At 51.2% G+C, this 25649-nt stretch overlaps 3 protein-coding genes across 5 annotated transcripts in view; 1 reads left to right on the forward strand and 2 right to left on the reverse strand.

Moving 5' to 3' along the window:
- Nucleotides 1–609: 609 nt before the first annotated feature.
- Nucleotides 610–4087, reverse strand: ZACN (zinc activated ion channel). 2 transcript variants are annotated; one of them, XM_004748860.3, is made up of 9 exons: nt 3854–4087; nt 3649–3773; nt 3458–3502; nt 3209–3315; nt 2837–3006; nt 1979–2103; nt 1638–1848; nt 1377–1526; nt 610–955 (listed from the first exon to the last, which is right to left on the reverse strand). In XM_004748860.3, exons 1-9 carry the CDS (start codon nt 3963–3965, stop codon nt 768–770), a joined length of 1233 nt encoding a protein of 410 aa, XP_004748917.1. In that variant the 5' UTR covers nt 3966–4087; the 3' UTR covers nt 610–767. The 2 variants fall into 2 exon arrangements, with proteins under 2 accessions (XP_004748917.1, XP_044941810.1); XM_045085875.1 differs by having other exon boundaries at nt 1377–1848.
- A 1259-nt stretch (nt 4088–5346) lies between these two features.
- GALR2 (galanin receptor 2) lies at nt 5347–8037 on the reverse strand. The gene is made up of 2 exons (XM_004748861.3): nt 7562–8037; nt 5347–6249 (listed from the first exon to the last, which is right to left on the reverse strand). The coding sequence occupies exons 1-2, from the start codon at nt 7927–7929 to the stop codon at nt 5454–5456; spliced, it is 1164 nt and encodes a 387-aa protein (XP_004748918.1). The 5' UTR covers nt 7930–8037; the 3' UTR covers nt 5347–5453.
- Nucleotides 8038–14540: 6503 nt separating this feature from the next.
- SRP68 (signal recognition particle 68) overlaps nt 14541–25649 on the forward strand; it is a 34129-nt gene continuing 23020 nt past the window's right edge. Inside the window, exons 1-7 of one of the 2 annotated variants that reach the window (XM_004748862.3) lie at nt 14541–14752; nt 16603–16669; nt 18803–18916; nt 19877–20072; nt 22746–22828; nt 23315–23424; nt 23786–23868. In XM_004748862.3, the coding sequence (XP_004748919.1) occupies nt 14581–14752; nt 16603–16669; nt 18803–18916; nt 19877–20072; nt 22746–22828; nt 23315–23424; nt 23786–23868 (825 nt within the window). In that variant the 5' untranslated portion in view covers nt 14541–14580. The remainder of the gene's footprint in view (nt 14753–16602; nt 16670–18802; nt 18917–19876; nt 20073–22745; nt 22829–23314; nt 23425–23785; nt 23869–25649) is intronic. The other variant, XM_045085876.1, reaches the window with a different exon arrangement.

The raw sequence follows: 25649 nt of genomic DNA on the forward strand, positions 1-25649 counted from the left end.
TGACCCTGGGCCTGCTTGGGCCATGTGATGGCTTCCAGACAGGAAGGAACAGAGAAGAAAGACGAAGGGCCCTCATGTGTACAAGAGCGGGAGGGAAAACGGCCCATCTCCGGCCTGGGTCAGAGCTGGGGGTGGAGAATGCCCCCTCTAGCCCAAAAACGTGGGTAGGGCCCAGAGGGGCAGGCCACAGCGCAGCCAAAGGGCATGGAGAAAAAGCAAGCAGGATTAATCCGCTCGTGGATTGAGTGCAGAAAATGTATTCCCCGTCACCCGTGGGCCTGAAAATCCGGGGTGTTCTGCCTCCCACGCATCCCCCAGGTGCTGGAGCAGGAGTGCCTCTCCCTGCGCCTCCGGGTTCCCGCACACTGCAAAAAGAATTCTGAGAAGCTCTGGCCACCCTGCATGGCCTGACCCCGGCCCCTGTCTCCTGGTGCCCAGTGCCCCGCAGGGCCCAAGGCCGAGCAACCATAGTTGCAGAAATGGGGGTCACATCACTAGTGCACAGTGGTAGGTGACAAGTTCAAGAGTGTAGTGGGGATTGGACGCAAAGTGGCGGCCCCACCGACTTAGGACAAGAGTGAGCAGCTGAGCCCAGCAAAGATAGACCCTTGAGGGTGACGGGTTTATTTCACACTCTGCTTGCCTGCGATCAGAAGGAAGAACTCGGGGTGGCCTGGGATCCTCCGGGCTTAGGGGAGAGAGTCATCCTTCCTCCCCCTCTCTCCAGAGACCCTGTCATGGGTCTCTGCAGCCCCGGGCCGGCCCTTCTACAGCCTGGGCTGCCCGCCGTGGGGTATGACCTCGCCAGGGGCTGGCTCAGACTTGCACGTCGCCCACATCCAGAATCCAATGAAGGAGAATTGGCTACATGCTATGCCCACCACATAGGCCAGGAAGAAGATGCGGTCCGCGGCCTCGGGCCAGCTCCTCCTCGGCCCGTTCACTCCGGGAGCTTCTGGTGGGGCAAGAGGCAGGCAGGTTTTCAGGGCTCACCCAGCCTGCTGGCCCAGAGCAGGAGGGCAAACCCTGGGGACTGTCAGCCCGTATCTCTCCCTTTCTTCGATTTACAACCGATGAATGTTGGGGTCTGGCCCATTTCAGGCCACCTGGAGCTGAAGAAGCACCCCTGTAGAGAGGCTGCGAGGGGTATAGGTTATCTCTGGGAGTTTGAGGTCACCTGGGCCCTTAGGGAAGCTATCCTGGCTTCCTGCTCCATACCTGGGTCTTCCAAGGACAGACCCGGGAGCCTGCAGAGTGAAGGCAGGGAGCCCCAGCCTAGGGATCCCCGGCCTCAGCCCTTAGTGGGCAGCCTGCCAGCTCTGCTCCTGGCCTTATTCCTCCCTCTACCCCTGCTCCGGGCAGGGGTCCCTGCCCACCTTCAGGATGTGGCCCTGGGTCCTCCCCTCTTGGGGCTGGGCCAGGGCTGCTCTGGGCTCTGTGGTTGCCCCGGGCCAGCAGCGCAGCCAGCAGCACAGTCTCCATGGTGCTGGTGAAAAGCAGCAGCAGAAGCACAGTGAAGTAGTAAACTGCGGGCGGTGGGGGGGAGGTCAGGGCCAGGCCTGCACCCCTTGTGCCCCAGGAGCTCAGCAGAGCAACCCCACACACACACAGGGCCAGGTGAGGGGGGCAAGGCTTACTGAGCAGTGGGTTGCAGGAGGAGGAGCTGGGCAGGGCCTGCACCAGGGAGGAGTGGAAGACAAGGTAGCCCAGGAGCAGGGTCACCTTGTAGGCGATGCGCTCGGTGGCCCGGAGGGGCAGCAGGCCCCCACACATGTCCGCCAACAGCAGCGCCTCCCCAGGGACCAGCAGAGCTATGATGGCCTTCAGCGCTGTGTTCTGCAGGCGCAACTGGAAGGAAGACCGGGCTTTTGGAGGGCGCACGGGGTCTGGGAGGCTAAAAGGCGGCACTGTGGCCTCTGACCACAGCTTCCTGCCCCCCCCCCCACAACCAGCTCTCTGTCAGCCACGCCAGGCTCACCGTCACCTGGAAGCAGGGCACCAGCTGCTGGGGTGGGACCTGGGTCTTCAAGTCCCGAACGACGTATTCCCTCTTGACACTCACGATCTCGTTCACTGCGTGGGCCCGGAACTCCAGCTCTAGCACTGGAAGGAGGCAGGGGAGAGTGGGGAAGGGGGAAAGAGGCGGCCCCGGCCCCTCCCTCCTCTCTTTCTGGGGGTATGCGCCAGGGACTAGCCGGCGTCCAGGGCTGGTGGAGACTTCTGACGGTGGCTGGAGGCCGACCAGGAGGTGAACACACTCTGTGCGCGGGCTGGGCACCCCCCCACATCCTCTCCAGCCAGGGGAAGGGCCTTCTCAGATTCAGAGGTGAATTTTCATTGTGCAACTAAATGCACTTGGCCCCACTTCTTGGAGGGGGACGTGGTCTGGACTCCACCAGCGTATCTGCTCACACCTTCCATGTTAGCCTCAGGGGGCGGCAGCTGCAGTATTTCCCAGGGGAGAGGGATGTGAGGCAAGGGTGGGGGTTCTGGCCCCGAGCTGGACGGCACCGGTGGATCTGCGGGCTAGTTACTGGGTGGGTGCAGCAGCCTCGGGCTCTGGACTTGCTTGACACAAGCGGCCCAGCTGTTGAGGGCAGCTGCTGTGGGGGGGCCGCAGCCCGGAGCAGGGGAGAGCTGGGAAGCGGGCCGCTGTTTGAGAGGCGCACGGAAGAAGTGTGCTGTCTGCTCTAGGATATCTCCAGCTCCCCTAAGCCTAGGGTGGACCGGTGTGAACACAGGCCGGCTGCCCCCATGTCCTGTCCGCTGGACGCCAGAGGCTTCCCCTCCTCTCCCCTCCCCTCCCCGCCACCCCCAGCTCCTGCCCCGTCAGCACCAGTGTTGCTGAAAGCATAGAAGCTGAGGTTGCAGTCGCTCTGGTCCCTGGGGAAGTGGAGGAGTTCAAAGTCGCAGTTGGTCTCCGTGGTGAGGGCCAAATACAGGTCGACATGTCCGTCGGGGTCCACTCGGGCCCGCGGGCTCTGGTCCTGCCAGTCCACCCAAAGCCTGTTGGTGAGGGGAGATAGCGCAGCTGGAGGCTTGGTCATTTCTCAGAAGGGGAGGTAGGGGAGACCCCAGCCTGGCCCAGCGGCCCTCTCCTGCCATCCCGGTTCCAGGAGGGTGAGGGGGACAGAGGCAGGGGGTGTGCCTGTGGTCTGGGGACCACCAGGGAGGGGCCTTCTGGCCTGAGAACTCCCGCCCCACTTACGCCTCCTGAACAGTGAGTCCCGGAGTCCAGAGTGAGTCCCAGGGCAGTGTGACGGCATGCCGTGGGTGGACACTTGTATTCCAGGCCAAGCGAGTGTCCAGCCAGGACTGGGGACATAAAGAAGCCGCTAAACCTCCCGCTCCCATATATATACAAGCCACTTGGCTTGGCTTTGATGAAGACCCGCACTTCTGAGCTGGACAAAGAGAAGGTTCTCCCATCCCAGCTTCCCTGCCCCCCGGTACTCACCAGCCGAAGCAGCAGCGTGGAGGACACTGTGTACCTCAGGATGTCCTGAGGGAGGGGGCAGTGTGTCACCCGGGGGTCAGCGCTATGGGACAAGAGAAAGCAGGAGCCCCCACCACTGGCTGGGGCTGTCCTGGCCCATCCCCAACTCAGCGCCTGGGCCCTGCTTCCCTCCATGGCCAGAGGACACTTACCACGTTAAATACATTGGACACGAACACTTGCACGTCCACGAGCAGGGGTGCACTCCCATTGTTTGGAATCTGGATGGTTTCCTGAACCTCCTGGGGCCAGCTGAAGTCGAAGAAGGATGGCCAGGCTGAAGGAGGTCAAGGTCATTTGGGTGCGTCCCCTGGGATCCAAATCCCAAAGCTTAAGGACTTTACACTCTCCACCTACCAACTGTTGGCGAGCGAAAGCCACGCCCTTGGACCAAGGGTCCCCGGGAGCTGAGCCTAAGGAAGGCCGAATGGAGCAGCAGGAGCTGCAAAGCCATGGTCAGTGGCTGCATGGAAGGCTGAATGGAGCCGCAGAGCCCAAACTGCTGCCTCAGTTCCAGCTGCTTCTCTGGGAGACTGGGCAGTTAGGGGCAGGTGCCCTGTGCAAGGCTCTGGGCCCTTGGAGCTGGCGTCCCACCCCGGGTTCCGCAAACACCTGAAGACAAAGCACAGGACCCAGCCCTGCCCACCCTGCACCTGCCTAGGCTTCCCTGCCCCGCTCCATTTCCACCACCTGGAATCTGCCCCTTTCAAAGACTGCCAAGAGGACCGGGCAGGCACAGATTCCACCCCTCCAACACACACACACACACCTTTCCCCAGTCCTTCTGATCTGGGCAGATGCCACAGGGCTTCCTGTGTTTCTGTAGCGGGTCTCTACATGATTAAATAGTCAAGCCCTTGCTTAAGTGCCCTGCTCTCAACGTCGTGAGGTCTGTACGCCTTTGAGAGTTTTCCTGCCTCCCCTCCAACACTGAACTGATTCCACGCAAAAAGCCTTGAAAGGCTCAAGAACTCCAGGAGTGGGACAAACCTAGGGCAGGGTAGAGGCTAGCTCAGGAGCAGAGCCCTGTAGCATTCTCCCTCCAGCCTAGTGGTGACTTAGAACGGCTCCTGGGGGCCCTGGTGGAGGACTGGTGGGGGAGGGGGCGACTTTCCTGGCCCTTTGGAAATGCAGACCTGACCCCACATAGCTGAAGCCAGAGAAGGAAACCTCAAGGCCCAAAGTGGGTGGGCACGGATTGGGCTGGGGACACTCAGAAGGGGCCCCAGAGAGCTGGGAGCAGGGAGGGACCCGCCACTTGCTGGCACATCAGTGTTCCTGGGAACACACATAGTGTCTGCGCTTGGCCATCAACCCACTTATCGGGGCACTTAAACACTCCGCCTGCCTTTGTCCCATGCATAGGTGGCTACTGGTTCGGTGATCTACAAATTCCCTGCGCGGGGGTGGGGGGGGCCGCTGGGTGGCTCAGTGGGTTAAGCCTCTGCCTTCAGCTCTGCAGCTCTGGTCCTGGGATTAAGCCCCTCATCGGGGCTCTTTGCTCAGCAGGGAGCCTGCTTCTCCCCCTCTCTCTGCCTGCTGCTCTGCCTACTTGTGATCTCTCTGTCAAATAAAATGTTTTAAAAAAATAAAATGAAAAACAAAAACAGGAGAAAAACAAATGCCGAGTGCTTCTGGATGGCCACTGCGGGGGTCCTGGGCCATCCTGCTCTTCCCCCTCTCAGGGATTTCTACAGGGACTTTCACTTGGCTGCCTTCCATGCGGGCCACCCTCCCTCCCCGTGGATCAGCAAAGCACCGTGCACCCATCCAACCGGAGCTCCCCCGTGAAGTCCCAGAGGCTTCAGACCACGGAGCCTCATAAGATATGCCAAGACACAGCGCCTGACTGCATGGGAAAAGTTTTGCGTATTTTATTAACAGATGAGATTCCTTCCCAGATCCCCGACCTCTCTCTCCAATCCTTTGAACACCAGAGCATACTCTCCAAGTGTCCTCAGGTCGTATTAACTGTCGGGATGCCGCTGGAGGCATTTTGGTCCCGCCAGGACGGGCCGGGTACCAGGCTCAAGGCCGGGCTGCTGAGAGTCGCCAGCACAGGGGCGGAGGTCCCGGCCGCCTCGCTCACGTGTGTCAGGTCCGTGGACTCGCGCTCCAGCACGCTGCTGCCGCGGGTGCCCGGCGCCGCGATGCACACGCGGCCCGAGGCTCTGCGTGGGGCACGGCGCAGCAGACCCGCGCAGATCTTGCGGAAGCCCTTGCGGAAGTGCTTGGAGACCAGCGCGTAGACGATGGGGTTGACACAGGAGTTGGCGTAGGAGACCAGGTGCGAGAGGATGCGCAGCGCGTAGGTGGCGGGCGTAAGCGGGAAGCGGCCGAACCACACACACAGGATAAGCGCGTGGTGGGGCATCCAACAGAGGCAGAAGAGCGCAGCCACGATGATGATCATGCGCGTCACCTTGCGCTTGGCGCGCCGGGCGCTGGAGCCTGCGGCCACCGGGTCAACGGCGCGCCAGAGGTAGCGCAGGGTGCGCGCGTAGGTCAGGCCGAGCACCAGCATGGGCAGCAGGTAGCTGAAGACAAAGGTGCAGAGGTCCATGGCGCGGCGGCGCGGCGCGCTCCACGCCGGGTGGCACACTGTCAGGTTGGCCAACTGCGACTGGCGGTAGTAACTCAGGTAGGGCCCGGAGAAGAGCAGCGACAGCCCCCAGATGAGCCCGATGGCAGCCCCGGCGTTGCGAGGCGTGCGCAGCTCGCGGGAGTGCAGCGGGTAGCGGATGGCCAGATACCTGTGGGTCGGGCCGGGAAGGGAGACGGGTGAACAGAACAGGTGGATTCGCGGGGGTAGGGCCGGACCCTTACACCTCGAAGCCCTCACCCTCTCTCCAGGAAGGTCCCTAGCGCACGGCCGCACAGCACTCGCCGGTCGCATGGCACTCGCCGGGAGCTGCTTTGAGATGTGGGGCGGGACCGGGCAGCAGGAAGGAGGAAGCGGGCGTGTAGGCCACTCATCTGCTCCATGACCACAGTCACACTGCACCCGGCAAGGCACCCCGAGGCTGAACCGGCCTCGGAGTTCCGGGAGGCTGCGATTACCCAGCAGTGACGCTGCCGGGAGACGTAGGTCCCAGGCGCCTCGAGGCTGTAGCGGACAGCCTGGAGACATCGCCAGGTACCGCGAGGGAATTGCTTAGAGGAGCCGCCGCTCTATGGGTCCCACCAGCGCTCTCGGAACCGACACACTCCGCGCTCAGTGGAACCGCGGGGTATGTGAGGGAGGTGGCCTCACCTCGCTGCCTGTCCAGGGGAGGTCAGGAGGACGTGGGGGTAGAAGGGGCCCGGGATGATACCAGAGTCAGTCCCAGATTTCCTCCCCAGGGATCATCCGGGAGCTTCCAAGCTCCAACGGGGACGATAAAGAAGACCCTCTGGACCTCGCCTCTCCCTTGGCCTGAAGGTGGGGGGCAAGGGGGGTGGGGGTCTAGGGACCCTCGGACGTGTTCGCTTGAACTTTGGTGTGGGCTCCTGCGAAGGACCCAAATTCCGCAATCCGGACCAGAGACGACTGCGCGGAGCCACGAGCAAACCGTGGACTGGATGGAGGCTAGCGAGGTGGAGGCGCCTGAGTTTGACGCCCGGAGACAGACCGTTGGCTCCGCGCACACGATTACAGGCTGGGAGACTCTGAACGAGTCGCTTCTGAACTCGATCTCATCTGTAAATTGGGCACAGTAATCCCTCCCGCCCCAGCCTCACAGGGGCACCGGACTCAAGCGAGACGAAGCACGCAAAACCGCAATGTGCCCAGAAACGCCGCGCTTGGTCGGGCACCGGCGGCGCCGGAGAGCCGAGGTCTGCAGCGTGGAGCCCGAGGACACACCTAACGGAGGGACACCGCAGTCGCCTATTCTTATTCCTCTTTCCTTCTCCACTCCTGATTGTCTTTCACTCTCTCCCGGTCCCTTTGCCTTCTTCGTGTCCTTTTTTTACTCTCTGCGCGCCCCCCCTTGAGCCTCGAGTCCCGCCTCTCTTCTCCAGCCCCTACCTGGGTGCCCGACCACCCCCGCTCCCGCCCCAGGGGCCGCCACGGCGCCCGCTCACCTGTCCAGGGAGACCGCGGCCAGCGTGAAGCTGCTGGCGTACATGGTGAGGAAGATGAGGAAATGCACAGCCTTGCAGAGCAGCGAGCCGAACACCCAGCCGTCCAGGGTGTAGATGGTGGCCTGGAAGGGCACGCAGCACACGATGAAGCACAGGTCGGCCACGCCCAGGTTGAGGATGAACAGGTTGGTGGTGCTCACCGCCTGGCCGCCGCGCAGCAGCACGGCCAGCACCAGCGCGTTGCCCACGGTGCCCACCAAGAAGATGAGCGCGAACAGCATAGGCACGATAACGGCCTCGGGCTGCCAGCTGTCCCTGCCGCCCGCCTCACTCGCGTCCTCGGCCCCGGGGCCACCCGAGCCATTCATGGCGGCCCCGACCCCGAGGCTGCCCGGGCTCCTGGCGCCGTCTGAGTTCTGGCGAGCGCAGAGCTCCGGCGGCTCCAGCCGCTGCAGCGCCCCGCGCGAGTCGCCGGAGCTGCGGGCGGAGCGAGTCTCTCCTGGCTGGGGCGGGAGGTGGGGGTGCGCCGGGGTCAGGGGGAGGAGCGAGCAGCCGGAGGGGTGGGATGGGCCCCCGCAGCAGCCGGCCGCGCGGGGTGGGGGGGGAGGGCTGTGCGGTGGCCCACGCGGGGGACAGGGGCCGCGCTGGTGCCGGCTCCTCCGCCCGCCCGCGTCGTCCACGCGCTCCAGCCCCCGGAGCCGGTCTGTGCCGCGCTGCTGAGCGGCGAACCGACCTCCGGGCTGAACGCGGGAGTGGCGGGGGGACCGACCCCTGGGGCCTGAGTGTGCGCTGGAGAGCCGGGAGCGCCCGCCTGGGACCGCGCAGACCTCTCCCGCAGCCTGGCCGGAGCGCGGGGCCTCCCCGGGCTGGCTTAGGCGGGGCCGGGGGACCCCTAAGGGGTGGCGGGCAAGTGACAAGGGACGCAGGTGGACCGAGGGGCCGCGGCTTTCCACAGCTGGCGAAGGGGACGGCACTGGGCGCTGGGCCTCACTCAGCACTGTGGGATCGCAGCACCTCCGGGGACTCTGGTGAGCCTGGAACGAGATGTGTGGCCTGAAGCCAGTGAGCCGAATTTCGCTCAGTGAATCAAATTCCTGTCTCCTTGCCCGAGTCAGAGATCCAAAAAGGGAAAACATGAAGGAAATACAAGAGAGCAGAGTTCCATCTCCAGGAGCATTTTCCGGCATGGCCATGAGGGTGTTTAGATCGCAATAAAACAAATAATTGTTTCTAATTTTGACATATTAAGCATCCAGCCCTTGCCACTCGGCATGGTTGGTGTTTCTATAGAATGACCCACATGCCCCCCTCAGCGATCAACTCTGAAAATCACCACCTGCTGCCACTGTACCTTTCCCTGCCCTGTTCATTGGGTCCTAGCGTGGAAAGTTCTTGTTCCTCTCCACCCCTCACCCCCCACCCCAGGATTTCAGCTCTGAAGCCCTATTCTTACTCCTTTGGGCAGGGAACACTTATCCACACCCCTGCCCTGCCAGACTTCACCAAATAGAAAGACAAAAGCAGTTCATAATGATGAGACGCTTGCTATTCATTCATTCAGTAAGCATTCATTAAGCACCTACCCCTTTCCAGACGTTGTTCTGGGTCCTTAGCATATACCAGTTAGCTCTAGGAAGATCAAGGCCCTCCGTGAACTTCCTTTTAGCAGAGGAGACAGACAATAAACATAACTCAAGGTAGTTATTAACCTATTACAAATTGATAAGTACTTGCAGGAAAAATAGATTAGGGTAAGGGAACTGGGAGTACCATGGTGGTGGAGATGGTGCAATTTAAAATTTGGTAGCCAGGGTAGCTCAGTCGGTTGAGCATCTGACCCTTGATTTCAGCTCAGGTCTTGATATCAGGATGGTGAGTTCAAGCCCCACACTGGACTCCACGCTGGGCAACGAGCCTACTAAAAATAAATAAAATAAAATAAAAATAAGGTGGCCAGGCAGACCACATTAGGAAGGTGATATTTGAACAAAGACTTGAAGGAGGTGAGGGACCCAGAGTAGTAGAATTCTACAGGAAGAACATTCCAGACAGAGTGGTCAGTGCTAAGATCCCAAAGCCGGAGTGTGCCTATGTCCCTAGATAAGGAAGTTCCTATGGCTTGAGTTGATGAATAAGAAAGAGATTGGCAGATGAGGAGGTGACAGACATGACATGCAGGGCTTTTTTCATTGCTTCATGACTTCTAGTGTGAGCAAAAAAAGAAGCCACTGCCAGAGTTTTGACTAGAGGACTAACACCACCTGAATTAAAAATCTTTAGTGAAGGGGCCCCTGGGTGGCTCAGTGGGTTAAAGCCTCTGCCTTCAGCTCAGTTCATGATCCCAGGGTCCTGGGATCAAGCCCCGCATCGGGCTGTCCGCTCCGCGGATAGCCTGCTTCCTCCTCTCTATCTTTCTACCTGCCTCTCTGCCTACTTGTGATCTCTGTCTGTCAAATAAATAAATAAAATCTTAAAAAAAAAAAACAAAAACTGCTTGGGACGCCTGGGTGGCTCAGTTGGTTGAGCAGCTGCCTTCGGCTCAGGTCATGATCCCAGCGTCCTAGGATGGAGTCCCACATCGGGCTCCTTGCTCCGCAGGGAGCCTGCTTCTCTCTCTGACTCAGCCTTCCACTCTGTCTGCCTGTGCTCGCTCTCGCTCTCGCTCGCTCTCTCTCTGACAAAAAAAAAAAAAAAAAAAAAAAAATCTTTAAAAAAAAAAATCTTTAGTGAAATACAATCCCCATACTGCACATTTTACCCAATTAAGGGGTGCATTTAGTTTTAAATATACTCATAAAGTTATGCAGCCATCACAACAATCAACTTCAGAATGTTCTTCCCCAAAGAAACTTGGGCCATTTAGCCATAGATCTCCAATCTCAACCCTCACCCCGAGCCCCAGTCAACCACTTTCTGTCTCTATGGATTTGCCTATTCTGGACATTTCATATATTTTTTAAAATTTTATTTTCTTAAGATTTTTTTTCATTTCTAAGAGTTTACTTACTTATTTAAATAATCTCTACAGCCAACGTGGGGCTCAAACCCATGACCCTGAGACCAAAAGTCAGATGCTCTACCAACTGAGCCACCCAGATGCCCCTGGACATTTCGTATAGATGGAATCACACAATATGTGGTCTTCTGAGCACCTTTATTCACTTGGCGTAATATTTTCAAGATTCACATGCTTTGTAGCATGTATTAGTACTTCATTGCTTTTTATGGCCAGATAACATTTCATTGGATGGTTATACCAATTCTATTTATCCATTCATTTGTAGAAGAACATTTGGGAGACTTTTTTTTCAAGATTTTATTTATTTATTTATATTTTTAAATTAATTAAATTATTTTTAAAGACTTTATTTATTTACTTGACACACACACACACACACACACACAGAGAATATAAGCAGGGGGAGCAGGAGAGGGAGACTGAGTGGAAAGCCCAATATAGGTCTCAATCCCAGGACCCTGAGATCATGGCCTGAGCTGAAGGCAGACACTGAAGGACTGAGCCACCCAGATACCTCTATTTATTTACTTTTCAATATTTTATTTATTTGTCAGAAAGAGAGAAAGAGAGCACAGCTGGGGGAGAGGCAGGCAGAGGGAGAAGCAAGCTCCCAGCTCAGCAAAGAGCTATTTTATCTTTTTAAATTATCTCTACACCCAACATGATCCAGAGTCTCACACTCCACTGACTGAGCCACCCAGGTGCCCTGAAACTTATTTAGGATTTTTTTTTCATTGTAGTAAGATACACAAAATGTGCAGTTTACCATCTTGGATATTTTATTTTTTTAAAAGATTTTATTTATTTATTTGACAGAGAGAGAGAGAGATCACAAGTAGGCAGAGAGGCAGGCAGAGAGAGAGGGGGAAGCAGGCGCCCTGCAGAGCAGAGAGCCCGATGCGGGGCTCAGTCCCAGGACCCTGAGATCACAACCTGAGCTGAAGGCAGAGGCTTAACCCACAAAGCCACCAAGGCGCCCCACCATCTTGGCTATTTTAAAGTGTAGGATTCACTAATATTAAGTATGTGCAAAGACACATGGGTGGCTTAGTCGGTTGAGTGTCCAACTCTTGGATCAGGTCATGATCTCACGGTCGTGGAATCAAGCCTCATGTCTTGATTGGCTCTGCACTCAGAAGCGAGTCTGCTGGAGATTTTCTCTCTCTCTCCCTCTCCCTCTGCCCCTCCCCTACTTGCGCGCATGCTCTCTCTCGCTCTCTCTCTCAAAATAAATAAAATTTCAAAAAAAAAAAAAAGCATATTCACATTGTTGTGCAACCAATCTCCAGGACTCTTTAATCCTGCAAAATTGAAACTCTGTATTCACTAAATAATAATGAATTTCCCCATTTCTCCTGCCTCCAGCTACTGGCAACCACCACTGTACTTTCTGTGAATTTGACCAAAGTAGATACCTCATACAAATGGAATCCTATCATGTTAGTCTTTTTGTGACAGGCTTACTTGATTTAGCACAATATTTTCAAGCTTCAGCCATGTTGGAGGTTGTGTCAGAATTTCCTTCCTTTTTAAGGCTTAATATTATTCTGCTTATGGATATACCACTTTCTGTTTATCCCTTGAGGGCCACTGGGTTGCTTCCATCTGTTGGTTATTGTGAATAATGCTTATATGAATGTGAATGTAGAAATACCCCCTTGGAGACCTGCTTTCAATTCTGTGGATATACACGCAGAAACGAAACTGCCAGATCAAATCATAATTCCTCAATTTTCCAAAGAACAGTCATACTGTTTTTCACAGGGGCTGCACCACTTTACATGTGCACCAAAAGCACACCAAGGTTCCAATTTCTCCATATCCTCACAAATACATGCTATTATTACTTTTTTAATAATAAAAAATTTCTTTTTCCTTTTTTAAAATCCTTTTTAAATTTTTTAAATTTTTATTTTTTTTAAAGATTTTATTTATTTACTTGAGAGAGAGACAGTGAGAGAGAGCATGAATGAGAAGGTCAGAGAGAGAAGCAGACTCCCCATGGAGCTGGGAGCCCGATGCGGGACTCGCTCCCGGGACTACAGGATCATGACCTGAGCCGAAGGCAGTCGTCCAACCAACTGAGCCACCCAGGTGTCCCTTAAATTTTTATTTTTTAAAGATTTTATTTATTTATTTGACACAGAGAGAGAGAGATCACAAGGAGGCAGAGAGGCAGGTAGAGAGAGAGGGGGAAGCAGGCTCTCCGCTGAGCAGAGATCCCGATGTGGGGCTCGATCCCAAGACCTTGAGACCATAACCTGAGCCAAAGGCAGAGGCTTTAACCCACTGAGCCACACAGGTGCCCCTAAAATTCTTTTTTTAAAAAAGGTTTTTATTTATTTGACAAAGAGAGAGCACAAATAGGCAGAGTGGCAGGCAGAGAGAGCAGGAGAAGCAGGCTCTCCGCTGAGCAGGAAGCATGATGCGGAGCTCAATCCCAGCACCCTGGAATCATGACCTGAGTTGAAAGCGGCCACTTAACAGACTGAGCCACCCAGGCACTCCCAATTCTTTTTTTTTTTTTTCTATTCTATTCTATTTTTATTCTTTTTCTTCTCCCTCTTCCCCTGCCCTTCCCCCTACTTGTGGGCTCTCTCTCAAATAAATGAAATCTTTACAAAAAATAGTAACCATCCAAAAATAAAGAAAAATAGGAATCATCCTAATGGGTGTGATAGTTCATTGTGGCCTTGATTTGCATTTCCCTAGTGATTGTGACACGGAATAGAGACTCTAAATTGCCTCATTTCTTTTCTTTTTTTAAAAAGATTTTATTTATTTGAAGGAGGACTGTGTGGCTCAGTCATTAAGCAGTTGCCTTCCTTTAGGTCGTGATCTCAAGGTCCTGGGGTGGAGTCCCACATCTGGCTCCCTGCTCAGCAGGAAGCCTGCCTCTCCCTCTCCCACTCCCACTGCTTGTGTTCCCTCCCTTGCACTCACGCGCTCTCTCGCTGTGAATAAATAAACAAAATCTTTTTTTAAAAGATTTTATTTATTTGAGATAGAGTGTGCATGCACGAGCAGGGGGAAGGGCAGAGGGAGAAGCAGACAGGGAACCCATGTCTGACCCTGGCAGATCCCAGGACCCTGAGATCATGACCTGAGCGGAAGGCAGACACTTAATTGAATGAGCCATCCAGGCTCCCCTAAATTGCCTCATTTCATCTTCATAAAAACCGTCTTAATTGGTTATCCCCATTTCACAGAGAAGGGGAAAGGTTTAGAGCGACACTGTTCCTTGCCCAACATTTCCCAACCAGTAAGAGAGGAGCCAGGGCTGGAGAAGCAGGACTCAGCCTCCCTCGCCTCAACTTCTCCCCTCGAACTGCTGGAGTCCTCGCTCCAAAGTCCAGAGGCATAGGTCCCCGGCAGTTCCAGAAGTTTCTACGCCGGGTCGGGGACCAGCAAATGGAGACCCGGCGTAGAAACTTCTGGGTCTTCACTTGCTGATCCCCGACCCGGCCAGCGCTTCCTCTGGCCATGGCTTTCTCAGGGTGGACACCAGAGGAGAGCGCAGAGGGGTGTCCCTCACAGGTGGAGTGCTTCCTGTGGGTACGTGGGAACCGCATCTCCCGAGTACCCAGGCAGGTAGACACCCCGAAACCCAAAGTCCAGAACCAACCGTCCCTGCCCTTAACCCTCACGCCCGCTTGGGACGTGAGCTGGACCCCCGGTGCAGGGATGCAGGAGGTGGTGTGTGTGGGGGGGAGCATTTCCGAGTCCTCCGCCCTCGGGGGACCAGAAGTGGGGTTGCCCCGGAAAGACCGCAATAGCTCTGGTCTCCCCGCGTGAACGAGCCCTCAGCCCCGCCCGCCGCGACTCAGAAACCCGAGCCCACGCGCAGGCGCGCTCCAACAAGTGGCTCACGCCCGCGGGCCGGGCCGTCGAAGGCGGAGTCCGCCACGATCCCGTCAGGCCGTCGGGGCGGGCATCGCTCTCTTCCGCCTCCGTCGTCCCGCCTCCTCTATCCCGTCTGGCTCTGCGGCGCTGGGGCAAGATGGCGGCTGAGAAACAGGTTCCCGGTGGCGGCGGCGGCGGCGGCAGCGGGGGCGGCAGCGGCGGTAGCGGCGGTGGACGCGGTGCCGGAGGAGAGGAAAATAAGGAAAACGAGCGGCCTTCAGCTGGATCGAAGGCAAACAAAGAATTCGGGGATAGCCTGAGTTTGGAGAGTATCCTAGAGTAATCGGGCCTAACTCGCAATGACTACGTGTCGATATGCAGGGCCGGGGGCGGGAGAGGCGGCGGGTCCCGGCGCGTTCCGGGCCCGAGAGGCCGAGGGTTGCGGTTTCTCTCGCCCGTACTTTCTGGCACTCAGAGTTGCAGCGTCTGTGTTTCGACCGGTCTTTTCTCGCTTCTCGTTCGCTTTCCAGGGTGGGGAACGTTCTCTTCTCTCAGGCGGCACCGAGATTTCGGGCGGATTTCTGCAGTTCCCCCGTAGTCGCCCGTTTGGAGGGCTGGTGACGGGGATGACACGGTGGCCCCCCAGTGAGCTGCTGTCTTAGTATCTAGAGCCACTGAACCAAAGATAGGAAACTGCCCTATGGACGTTTTCGCTTAATACTTTTCGCTTAATACTTTATGTGGTTTTCAGCCGTCGGAGAATGGACAGAAAAAAATACAGTTTCTCTGGCAGTGGAGGCAAAGATGATTTCTTTGAGGAAGAGCTTGTTGCCCATTTTGAATATAAACGTAGCTTAACATCACTTGTATGGCTTTATTATATATATATACACACACACATATGTATTTTTTAAACATTTTATTTATTTACTTGAGACTCGAGAGAGAGCGAGCATGAGAAGGGAGAAGGTCAGAGGGAGAAGCAGACACTCCATGGAGCTGGGAGTCCAATGCGGGACTCGATCTGGGGACTCTGGGATCGTGACCAGAGCCGAAGGCAGTTGTTTAAGCAACTGAGCCACCCAGGCACCCCTTGTGTCGCTTTCTTAAGTAGGCCTGTAGGCATCAAATCTTGTTGAGAATTGTTTAGGTGATCTGGTGGAATGGGTTTGTAGTTTCCGTCTTCTGACGCATCTCATTCAATATTACAACCGAATGCCTGAGACACTGGTTTGTGACTTTTGAAGTGAACCACAAACGGAGAAAATGTAGGTGAATTTCTGAAATAACACGTTTAGCTTGACATCTTTATGTGGTTTTCAGGAGATTGGAGCTTTACTTTTTGAACTGGTGATCTGGTTCCAGATGGATATTTGAATTGCCTTGATTTTTTACAAATCTTATAGCTTCTTATTCCTTTTAGTTGAAATAGTCCTTTTAATGTTCAGTATTTTGTTGACATGTCTGTAGAGGATTTTTTTTTTTAACATTTTATTTATTTGACAGAGAGAGATCACAAGTAGGCAGAGAGGCAGGCAGAGAGAGAGGGGGAAGCGGGTTCCCTGCGGAGCAGAGGGCCCGACATGGGGCTTGATCCCAGGACCCTGAGATCATGACCTGAGTGGAAGGCAGAAACTTAAACCACTGAGCCACCCAGGCCCCCAGAAAAACTAATATTTTTACAAGCTGTGGCATAGTTTGGTTGGCATGTGCTAACCACAGGCTTATGCAGCGTCACAGCTGTTAAGGAAAAGTTAGATTTGGCAGATGTAGGAAGTTATGCAAATAGAGGAGTAGTACACGTCATTTATAACCGGAGTCCGCTTGAATAAGTAAAATACTGGGTCCAGGTGTAAATCAATGGGAAGCACCCCAGTTATAATCAGTAGTTAGAATCCAGCAACTTTATTTAAGCTGTTGAATTTCAGTAATCCTCAGTGGCTAATAATGCCTTCCTTTTTTAGTTTGAAAGTAATAGTTCAGGCAGTCAGCTTTTTACTAATTTGCTTTGCCCTGTCTTATGACAAGATAGCTATTGAAAATGATTACGAAAGAAGTCAGTAGTTAATGTTCTAATGCTTAACGTGCTCTGGTTTGGTACAAATACAGACTAATGGGAATATGTTTCAATTTATTTAGATTCTTACCATTGTAAGCTTTTCCTTAATCTTGGCTCTAGTTCTTCAGATTATTAAGGAATCCCAGCAGCAGCATGGTTTACGGCATGGAGATTTTCAGAGGTATAGGTTAGTATCATGTGTAAGATGTATGGAAATTATTGTGGAATTTTCAAACTTGGTTTGCCTTTGTTAATATCTCACCTATTTTGCTGTGTCAGAAAGTATAGAAAGTCTGACTCTGAACTTATACTGAGTCCTCGAAATGTAACTTTTCAAATTTAAAATTTCACAATGAATAAAAGCAGCCAACCTCTTTATCCATTTTGCCTCACAATATTGCAGATATATTGGAGGCTTCTGCTGAAAGTAGCAAGCAGTATGGTAATACATATATTTTTAAACTTAATTATATTGTCAGAGTCTTGATTAAATGCAGAGTTTTTCAGTTATTTCTTAATTTATTTTAAAGTAAGCTCTATCTCCAGCATGGGGCTTGAACTCACAACCTCAAGATCAAGAGCCATATGCTCCACCAACTGAGCCAGCCAGGCACCCCATATAATTTCTATGATATCATTATAAGTTGTTGGTAAACTCTGTAACAGCCTTCAAGTTGGAAAATGAATTTAATATGACTCTTAAAAATAGAATAGATGCCTAATCTATAATATAATTCAGTGCTTTGGAAGCAGAAATAGCCAACCATTTAATATTGAAGATATAGGCTTTAGCGGGGAGGGGCAGAGGGAGAGGGAGAAACAGATTCCCAGCTGAGCAGAGAGCCCAGCGTGAGGCTGGAGCCCAGGATCATGCCCTCAGCCAAAGGCAGAAGCTCAGCTGACAGCCCTGCTGGTGCTCCTGGCTGCTGGACTTTTAAAAGTGCTACTTTACAAAACATTCCACAGATTCTAAGGAGTGACGCATGTCACATAAATGGTCCCCAGCACTGGGATGAATTGAGCAAGGTGGGGAGTGGTAAATATGAAGTGGGAAAGCTAAGGGGCCAGAATAGGTAGGGCCCTTCTTATAAGCCCGGGTAACTCCTTCAGGTGTTAATGTAGGCGTGATGGGAAGTTAATGGAAGAAGTTTTAGTTAGAGACTGTTATGACTTGAGGGTTTTTTTTGTTTTTTTTTTTAATTATTAAGGACATTTTCAAAAGCCAGTGTAGAGATGATACCATGATGAATCTATCACTCAGTTATTACAGCAGTCGGCTTTCTGCTCATTTATTTTACGTGTTCCATCTCCATTTTTTTTTTTTTTTTTTTAGGTTAGGGTCCATGCTGGGCATGGGGCCAGTGTGGGGTTCAAACTCACAAGACCTGAGCCAAGATCAAGAGTTGGACACTTAGCTGACTGAGCCACCTAGGAGCCCCTGTTCCTTCTCCTTTTTATTTTTATTTATTTTTGTAATTTTTTAAAAGATTTAATTTTTTCATTTGACAGAGAGAGAGTACAAGCAGGGAGAGCAGCAGGCCGAGAGAGAGGGAGAAGCAGGCTCTCTGCTGAGCAGGGAGCCAGATGCAGGACTTGATCGCATAACCCTGGGATCATGACCTGAGCCTAAGGCAGTCACTTGATGAACTGAGCCACCCAGGCATCCCCCCTCTCCTTTTTAAAAAAATACTTTTTTATTGAAGGATTTTTTCTTTTACCATTCTAATTTTTTTTTTAAGATTTTATCTTTTATTTGACAGAGAAAGACAGCAAGAGAGGGAACGCAAGCAGGGGGAGAGGGAGAGAGAGAAGCAGGCTTCCTGTGGAGCAGGGATCCCGACATGGGCGGGACTCGATCACAGGACCCCAGGATCATAACCTGAGCCAAAGGCAGACACTGAACGACTGAGTCACCCAGGCACACACCCCCCTTTTTTCTTACCATTCTATTGCAGTATAGTTTATATACAGAAAAGTATATAGAAAAAGATGAATTTTTCACAACCTGTAACCAGCAGACATTACTGGACAATGTGACCAGCATCCCAGAGGTCCCCCTTTTGCTCCTGATCACAAACACTTCCTCCCCAAAGGTCACCACAGTCATGACGTCTGACACCTTAGGTTAGGTTTGAAATACGTTTCTGGTGGCACCAGTCATACTGCCCTGCAGGTTGTAGTTCACGGAGTGTTTGCAAGATGACGTGTGGTGTCTGTGGTAACCATTAAGTAGAACACCGCAAACCTTCAGGCTTTATTACAGAATCTACTATGGAAAGTACCGTCAGCTTGCCTGAATTATTGGTGTTTTTTCCTTCAGGGGCTACTGTTCCCGTAGACAAAGACGTCTTCGGAAAACACTCAACTTCAAGATGGGGAACAGGCACAAATTTACAGGGAAAAAAGTAACTGAAGATCTTCTGACTGATAACAGGTACGGACTGCTCTGTGCTAGTGGTGAAATCCTCCTCACTAATACGTTTATGGGACAGATATGTGTTAGCCGCTGTGCCAGCTCTTAAGTTACAGGATGAGGACACGGAGGCTCAGTAACGGTAGCAGGAGTTGGGCTGAGTGCTGAATACTAGTCCGCAGTTAGAACCTGATGGGATGTTGGGTAAGGGCCCTGGGGTGCGAGTTTCAGTGTGTAAGTGCTTACTTAAATACGTGTATCGTAAAAGAAATCTGTGTGTGAATTGTTCCAGAAGAGTTTCATGTTTCAGTGCTGAATGCAGCCAGGCTTAACATTCGCAGAAGGTTGGTCTGTCGACATGTATTAAAGGTCTTTAGGCCAGTTCCTCAAATTTCAGCCATGGGCCAAGTTGCTCCTTTTGCCACCTGTTTTTGTAAAGTGTGTTTTTTTGTGTTTGTTTTGTTTTACTCTTTTTTTGAGAGAGAGAGAGAGTGCACGTGCTAAGTGTGCACATGCACGAGAAGGGGGAGGAGCAGAGGCAGAGGGAGCAGCAGACTCCCCACTGAGCATCCGTTGAGGAAGACCAGTGGATGCCAAGCTCCATCCCAGGTCCCTGGGATCATGACCTGAGCTGAAAGCAGATGCTTAACTGACTGAGCCACCTAGGCGCCCCTTGTTTAGTTTTTTTAAGTAATTTCTCCCCCCATTGTGGGGCTTGAACTCACAATTCAGAGATCAACAGTTGCATGCTGTACTCACTGAGCCAGCTAGGTGTCCCAGGGGTTTTTGCTAGTGAAGCCAGGAAGCTTGCGTTGAGGAGGCTGGACCTTGAGGGGTTTCTGAGAGGCAAAAACATTCTGTGTGAGGGATGCCTTGGTGTCTGAATGTACTTTAGGAATTATAATGCTCTGTGCCTTGGGGAATATCCAAGTCTGATGCTCCTGGTGTTCATCGTTCGGTTGCCTGTTCTCTCTCATTTAGGTATTTGCTTCTGGTTCTGATGGATGCTGAACGAGCCTGGAGCTATGCCATGCAGCTGAAACAGGAAGCCAATACCGAACCCCGAAAACGGTTCCATTTGTTGTCTCGCCTGCGCAAAGCCGTGAAGCATGCGGAGGAGTTGGAACGCTTGTGTGAGAGCAATCGTGTGGACGCCAAGACCAAGTTAGAGGCTCAGGTTAGTAGCTTTGCTACTACTGCAGAGTAGTAGCTTTGTATCAGCTTTGCTTTACTGCGGAGATTAGAGACGTGACTTCCTAGTTGAAGAGAATAGTTTCTTAATATTATAAATGGACCGGAGAGGAAATAACATGGTCTTGCTTTTTCAAGGCAAAGTTGGTATTGTTTTTGTTTTCAAGCTCTTGGTTTGTTTTGTTTTCTTCTCCCTTGACTTATGTATGTAATCTCAGCACTAAATGTGGGGCTTGAACTCATGACCTGAAGGTCAAGAGTCATATATTCCACCAACTGAGCCAGCCGGGTGCCCTGAGCTCTTGTTTTTTTAGTAATAAGTTCTAACATTTATTCATTCATTTAATTTTAATTTTTATTTATTTATATTTTTAAAAAGATTTATTTATTTATTTATTTGACAGAGAGGGAGAGAGATATCACAAGTAGGCAGAGAGGCAGGCAGAGAGAGAGGAAGGAAGCAGGCTTCCCGCTGAGCAGAGAGCCCGATACGGGGCTCGATCCCAGGACCCTGGGATCATAACCTGAGCTGAAGGCAGAGGCTTAACCCACTGAGCCACCCAGGTGCCCCTTATTTTTATTTTTAAAGTTTATTTATTTATTTAAAGATTTTATTTATTTGACAGGTCACAAGTAGGCAGAGAGGCAGGCAGAAAGAGGAAGGGAAGCAGGCTTCCCGCCAAGCAGAGAGCCCGATGTGGGGCTCAATCCCAGGACCCTGGGTTCTTGACCTGAGCCAAAGGCAGAGGCTTTAACCCCCTGAGCCACCCAAGCACCCCCTTATTTATTTTTAGGATTTTATTTATTTGTCAGAGAGAAGAGAGGGAATGAGTAAGCACAGCAGGGGGAGAAGCAGGCTCCCCGCTGAGCGAGGAGCCTGATGTGGGCTCAATCCCATGACCTGAACCGGAGGCAGATGCTTAACCGACTGAGCCATCCAGGTGTCCCATAATTAGCTTTAACTCTTTTTTTAAAAGTTCATGCATCTCTTGAAATGAAGATAGAAACCTTGACTCTAAGATCTGGGAAGTTCACAAAATTAAAATTTTTTATTTCAGGGCTCTTTGGACTTTTAAGTTTTATTTAAATTCAGAAAAAAAATTCTGTTAACATGTAGTGTATTATTAGTTTCAGAAAAGTAAAAATTTCTTGAAATGAATTTTTTTTAAGATTTTATTTATTTAGGGGTGCTTGGGTGGCTCAGGGGGTTAAAGTCTCTGCTTTTGGCTCAGGTCATAATCCCAGGATCATAGGATCGAGCCCCACATCAGGCTCTCTGCTCAGCAGGGGGCCTGCTTCCTCCTCTCTCTCTGCCTGCTTCTCTGCCTACTTGTGATCTCTGTCAAATGAATAAATAAAATCTTAAAAAAAAAAAAAGGAATTTTATTTATTTATTTGACAGAGACCGTGGGAGCACACGCACACACACGAATGGGGCAGAAGAGAGAAGCAGACTTGCCACTGAGCAGGGAGCCCGACATGGGGCTTAGTCTCAGGGTCCTGAGATCATGACCTGAACTGAAGGCAGATGCTTAACCAACTGAGCCACCCAGGCACCTCTGAAACTAATTATAAAAAGAAACAAACAATAGAAACGGGTGCCTGGGTGGCTCAGGTGTTAATCGTCTGCCTTTGGCTCAGGTCATCATCCCGGGGTCCTGGGATCGAGCCCCTCATCGGGCTCGTTGCTCAATGGGAAGCCTGCTTCTCCCTCTCCCACTCCCCCTGCTTGTGTTCCCTCTCTCACTGTCTCTCTCTCTCTCTCTCTGTCAAATAAATAAATAAAATACTAAAAAAAAAAGGAAAAAAAAGTGCCACAGATTTACATTCAGCTTCTGATACTGAATGTTATATCCTGGAAACTAATCATTAAGTCACATGAGAAAACAGGTTTTTTGGGCTTTTCTCCTTCAGATTCTCTCCTAAGGGGTGCCTGGGTGGCTCAGTGGCTTAAGCCTCTGCCTTTGACTCGGGTCACGGTCTTGGGGTCCTGGGATCGAGCCCCGCATTGGGCTCTCTGCTCAGCAGCGAGCCTGCTTCCCCCGTCTCTCTCTGCCTGCCTCTCTGCCTACTTGTGATCTCTCTCTCTGTAAATGAATTTAAAAAAAAAAATTCTTTCCTAGGCAGTAAATGAATCATGGTGAGTTATCTGTGTATCACATTTTATTAAATAGTGTTTTCTCTCAAAAATATGTATTTATTTATTTATTTTCAAGAGCGAGCGCAGGCCTGCTACAGAGTGGGGCAGAGAGAGTCTCCAGCGGACTCTGCTTTCTGAGCCCGGACCCCGATGTGGGACTCAGTCCCCTCACCCTGAGATCATAACCTGAACCAAAACCAAGAGCCAGTCGCTCAACTCACAGTGCCTTCCAGGTCCCCCAATAAGTTTTCTCTTTTACAGTCACCCTGAATAAGGGTGTCTGGGTGGTGCACTTGATTGTCTGCCTCTTGATCTCAGTTCGGGTCTTGATCTTGGGGTTGAGTTCAAGCCCCGTACTGAGCTCCAGGTTGAGCTTGAAACCTTCTTAAAAATAAATAAGTAAAATCACCCTGATGTACATCTCTATATTCCTGATGTCAAAACTGAAAGCAGGTGGGGGAGATTGAGCAGTGACATTGGCTCTTGGTGTTGAAACAGTTCCATTCTTCCCCTTTTCAGGCGTACACAGCTTACCTCTCAGGAATGCTGCGTTTTGAACATCAGGAATGGAAAGCTGCAATTGAGGCTTTTAACAAATGCAAGTAAGTGTTCTGGTCCGAAGGCCGCGGCTGGGTTCGCTCATACATAGTCGCTTTCAAGCCGCAGATCACCTGATGATTGTTTCTACAGAAGTGCAGTTATTATTGAGTTAAGATTTATTTATTTTATAGCATGCGTGCTGGAGAGAGCGTGCGGTGGGGAGGGACAGAGGGAGAGGGAGAATCTCAAGCAGACTCTTACTCAGTCCTACATGGGGCTCAATCTCATGACCTCAAGATCATGACCTCAGTATGACCTGAGCCGAAATCTAGAGTCGGACACCCAGTCGACTGAGCCAGTCCTGGTTACTCATTTGTTTTCCTTCCCTTGAGGAATATTGATGATCCTCATTCATTTTAGAGCCATGCAGTTCTCTTACTTGATAGAAGGATCTTAGCATAGTGCCATGTTTCATTTTTAGCCATTGTATTCCTTTTTATTTTCTTAAAATAAGGCTGCTAAGAAAGCTGGTGTTTCTTTCCTCTCAGAACTATCTACGAGAGACTGGCCAGTGCTTTCACAGAAGAGCAGGCAGTGCTGTATAACCAGCGTGTGGAAGAGATCTCACCCAATATCCGCTACTGTGCATATAACATCGGTGAGCAGGGGCTGAGTCGGGCACAGACTAGTGGGTTGGCGGTGGTTCATCTCGGACAGCCTAGAGGATTTAACTTTCCTGTTTTCCTTGTCCCTGCATCTGTCCTTGGCACGGGTTTTAGCTGATGAGAAAAGTAGAAGTGTCAGCGTCAGCCCAGCTTAATGTCATGGAAGGCAGTTCCTTCGCTTTGTTTCCATCCTTCCAATTCTGTACTCCTTTGTGAGTGAGCTTTGTGAAAGGACCTGCGGTTCACTGAAATGTGCTTGTACAAGGGGAAGAGCTCAGTATTGATTCTAGCGATTCTTGGGAGACCAGACCAGACCCTTGAGGATTTCTACTCAACAGCTCTCTCTTTTCTCAGGGGACCAGTCAGCTATCAATGAACTCATGCAGATGAGATTGAGGTCTGGCGGCACTGAGGGTCTTCTGGCTGAGAAATTAGAGGTAATGTAGTCTATACATTTTTGTGAGGTTTTTGGTTTGTAAAAATCTAGAAAAAGAGGTAATCCATAATCTCGGTAGTCATTGTAATGGTTATTAATATATGCATATTTATATCCATTTTTTTTTAAAGATTTTACTTCTTTATTTGACAGAGAAATCACAAGTAGGCACAGGGGGGAAGCAGGCTCACTGCTGAGCAGAGAGCCTGACGTGGGGCTTGGTCTCAGGACCCTGAGATCATGACCTGAGCCAAAGACAGAGGCTTAACCCACTGAGCCACCCAGGCACCCCTATATCCATGTCTTTTTCATTCTTTTTTAAAGATTTATTTATTTATTTGACAGATCACAAGTAAGCAGAAAGGCAGGCAGAAGGAGGGGGGAAGCAGGCTCGCTGCTGAGCAGAGAGCCTGATGTGGGGCTTGATCCCAGGACCCTGAGATCATGACCTGAGCCAAAGACAGAGGCTTAACCCACTGAGCCACCCAGGCGCCCCTGAAGTATTCAATTTTTTATCTTATTTTCAAGGCAAGTAATGTAAGCAAGTAGACAAAGTAGGAGTAAAAAATGGGGGGGAAATGGGGTGCCTGGGTGGCTCAGTGGGTTAAAGCCTCTGCCTTCTGCTCAGGTCATGATCCCAGGGTTCTGGGATCGAGCCCCCTATTGGGCTCTCTGCTCAGCAGGGAGCCTGCTTCTCTCTCTCTCTCTCTCTCTGCCTGCTTGTGACCTCTGTCTGTCTAAATAAATAAATACAATCTTAAAAAAAAAAAGATGGGGGGAAGACTAAAATCACGTGGTAGAATCAGAGGTGATCACTACTAATAACATGATGAATAGCATACGGATTTTTGTGTATGTAGGAAGAAAATGCGTGCGTGTGTGTGTGTGTGTGTGTGTTTTTTAAGGTTTTATTTATTTAGAGCAAGAAAGAGCAAGGGTTGGGGGAGGGGCAGAGAGGGAGAGAGAATAAGCAGACTCCCTGCTGAGTGCAGAGCCTGCCGAAGGGCTCCATCCCAGACCCTGAGACCACAGTCCAAGCTGAAACCAAGAGTCAGACGCCCAGCTGACTGAGCCACTCAGTCGCCCAAAAAAGGCTTGTGTTTTTTAAACGGGATCTCCATATACACTGCTTAGTAATGTGCTTTTTAAATACAGTGTCTTGAGTGTTTTTTTCCACTTTAGTAGGTATTTCTACACTGTTTTGGTAGCCACGTGGTACTACATTGTACCGGTCAAGTCACGTGAGCACTTAACTATTGTTGTTGAAGAGATAAATCATATTACTGTGAAGACCCATGTTTTTGTACACATTCTTAGTTATTTCCTTAGAGTACATTCCTAATCATGGGATTGAATATTTTGGAAGCTTTTGATTCATATTGACAGGTATCTTTAAGTAAGTTTCTGATAATTTGCGTTTTTGCTTATAGCACATACAGATAGGTTTTTCTCCTACACCCTTACTAAGACTTAGCATTGCTCTTTTTTTTTTTTTTTTTAATAAAGATCTTATTTATTTATTTGAGCGAGAATGAGAGAGAGAGAACATGAAAGGGGGAAGGTCAGAGGGAAAAGCAGACCTCCTGCTGAGCGGGGAGCCGGACATGGGACTCGATCCTAGAACTCCAGGATCTTGACCTGAGCCAAAGGCCATCGCTTAACCAACTTAGCCACCCAAGTGCCCCTGGTGTTGGTCTTTTTAATTTTTTTTACGTTTTTAAAATATTTATTATTATTATTATTCTTTTAAGTGGCTCCACATCCAACTTGGGGCTTGAACTC

The sequence above is a fragment of the Mustela putorius genome, unplaced genomic scaffold (assembly GCF_011764305.1).
Source record: "Mustela putorius furo isolate JIRA1106 unplaced genomic scaffold, ASM1176430v1.1 tig00000873_pilon_pilon_pilon, whole genome shotgun sequence".
NCBI lineage: Eukaryota > Metazoa > Chordata > Mammalia > Carnivora > Mustelidae > Mustela > Mustela putorius.

Excerpts from the sequence above, each read along its gene's own strand:
- GALR2 (XM_004748861.3), bottom strand. The coding sequence starts at position 7,929 with ATGAATGGCTCGGGTGGCCCCGGGGCCGAGGACGCGAGTGAGGCGGGC. Across the intron at positions 6,250-7,561 it reads GCCGCGGTCTCCCTGGACAG|GTATCTGGCCATCCGCTACC; the intron begins GTGAGCGGGCGC and ends CCCGACCCACAG.
- ZACN (XM_045085875.1), bottom strand. The coding sequence starts at position 3,965 with ATGCAGCCACTGACCATGGCTTTGCAGCTCCTGCTGCTCCATTCGGCC. Across the intron at positions 3,774-3,853 it reads CTTTCGCTCGCCAACAGTTG|CCTGGCCATCCTTCTTCGAC; the intron begins GTAGGTGGAGAG and ends GACCTCCTTCAG. Across the intron at positions 3,316-3,457 it reads CCACGCTGCTGCTTCGGCTG|TCCTGGCTGGACACTCGCTT; the intron begins GTGAGTACCGGG and ends TTATGTCCCCAG.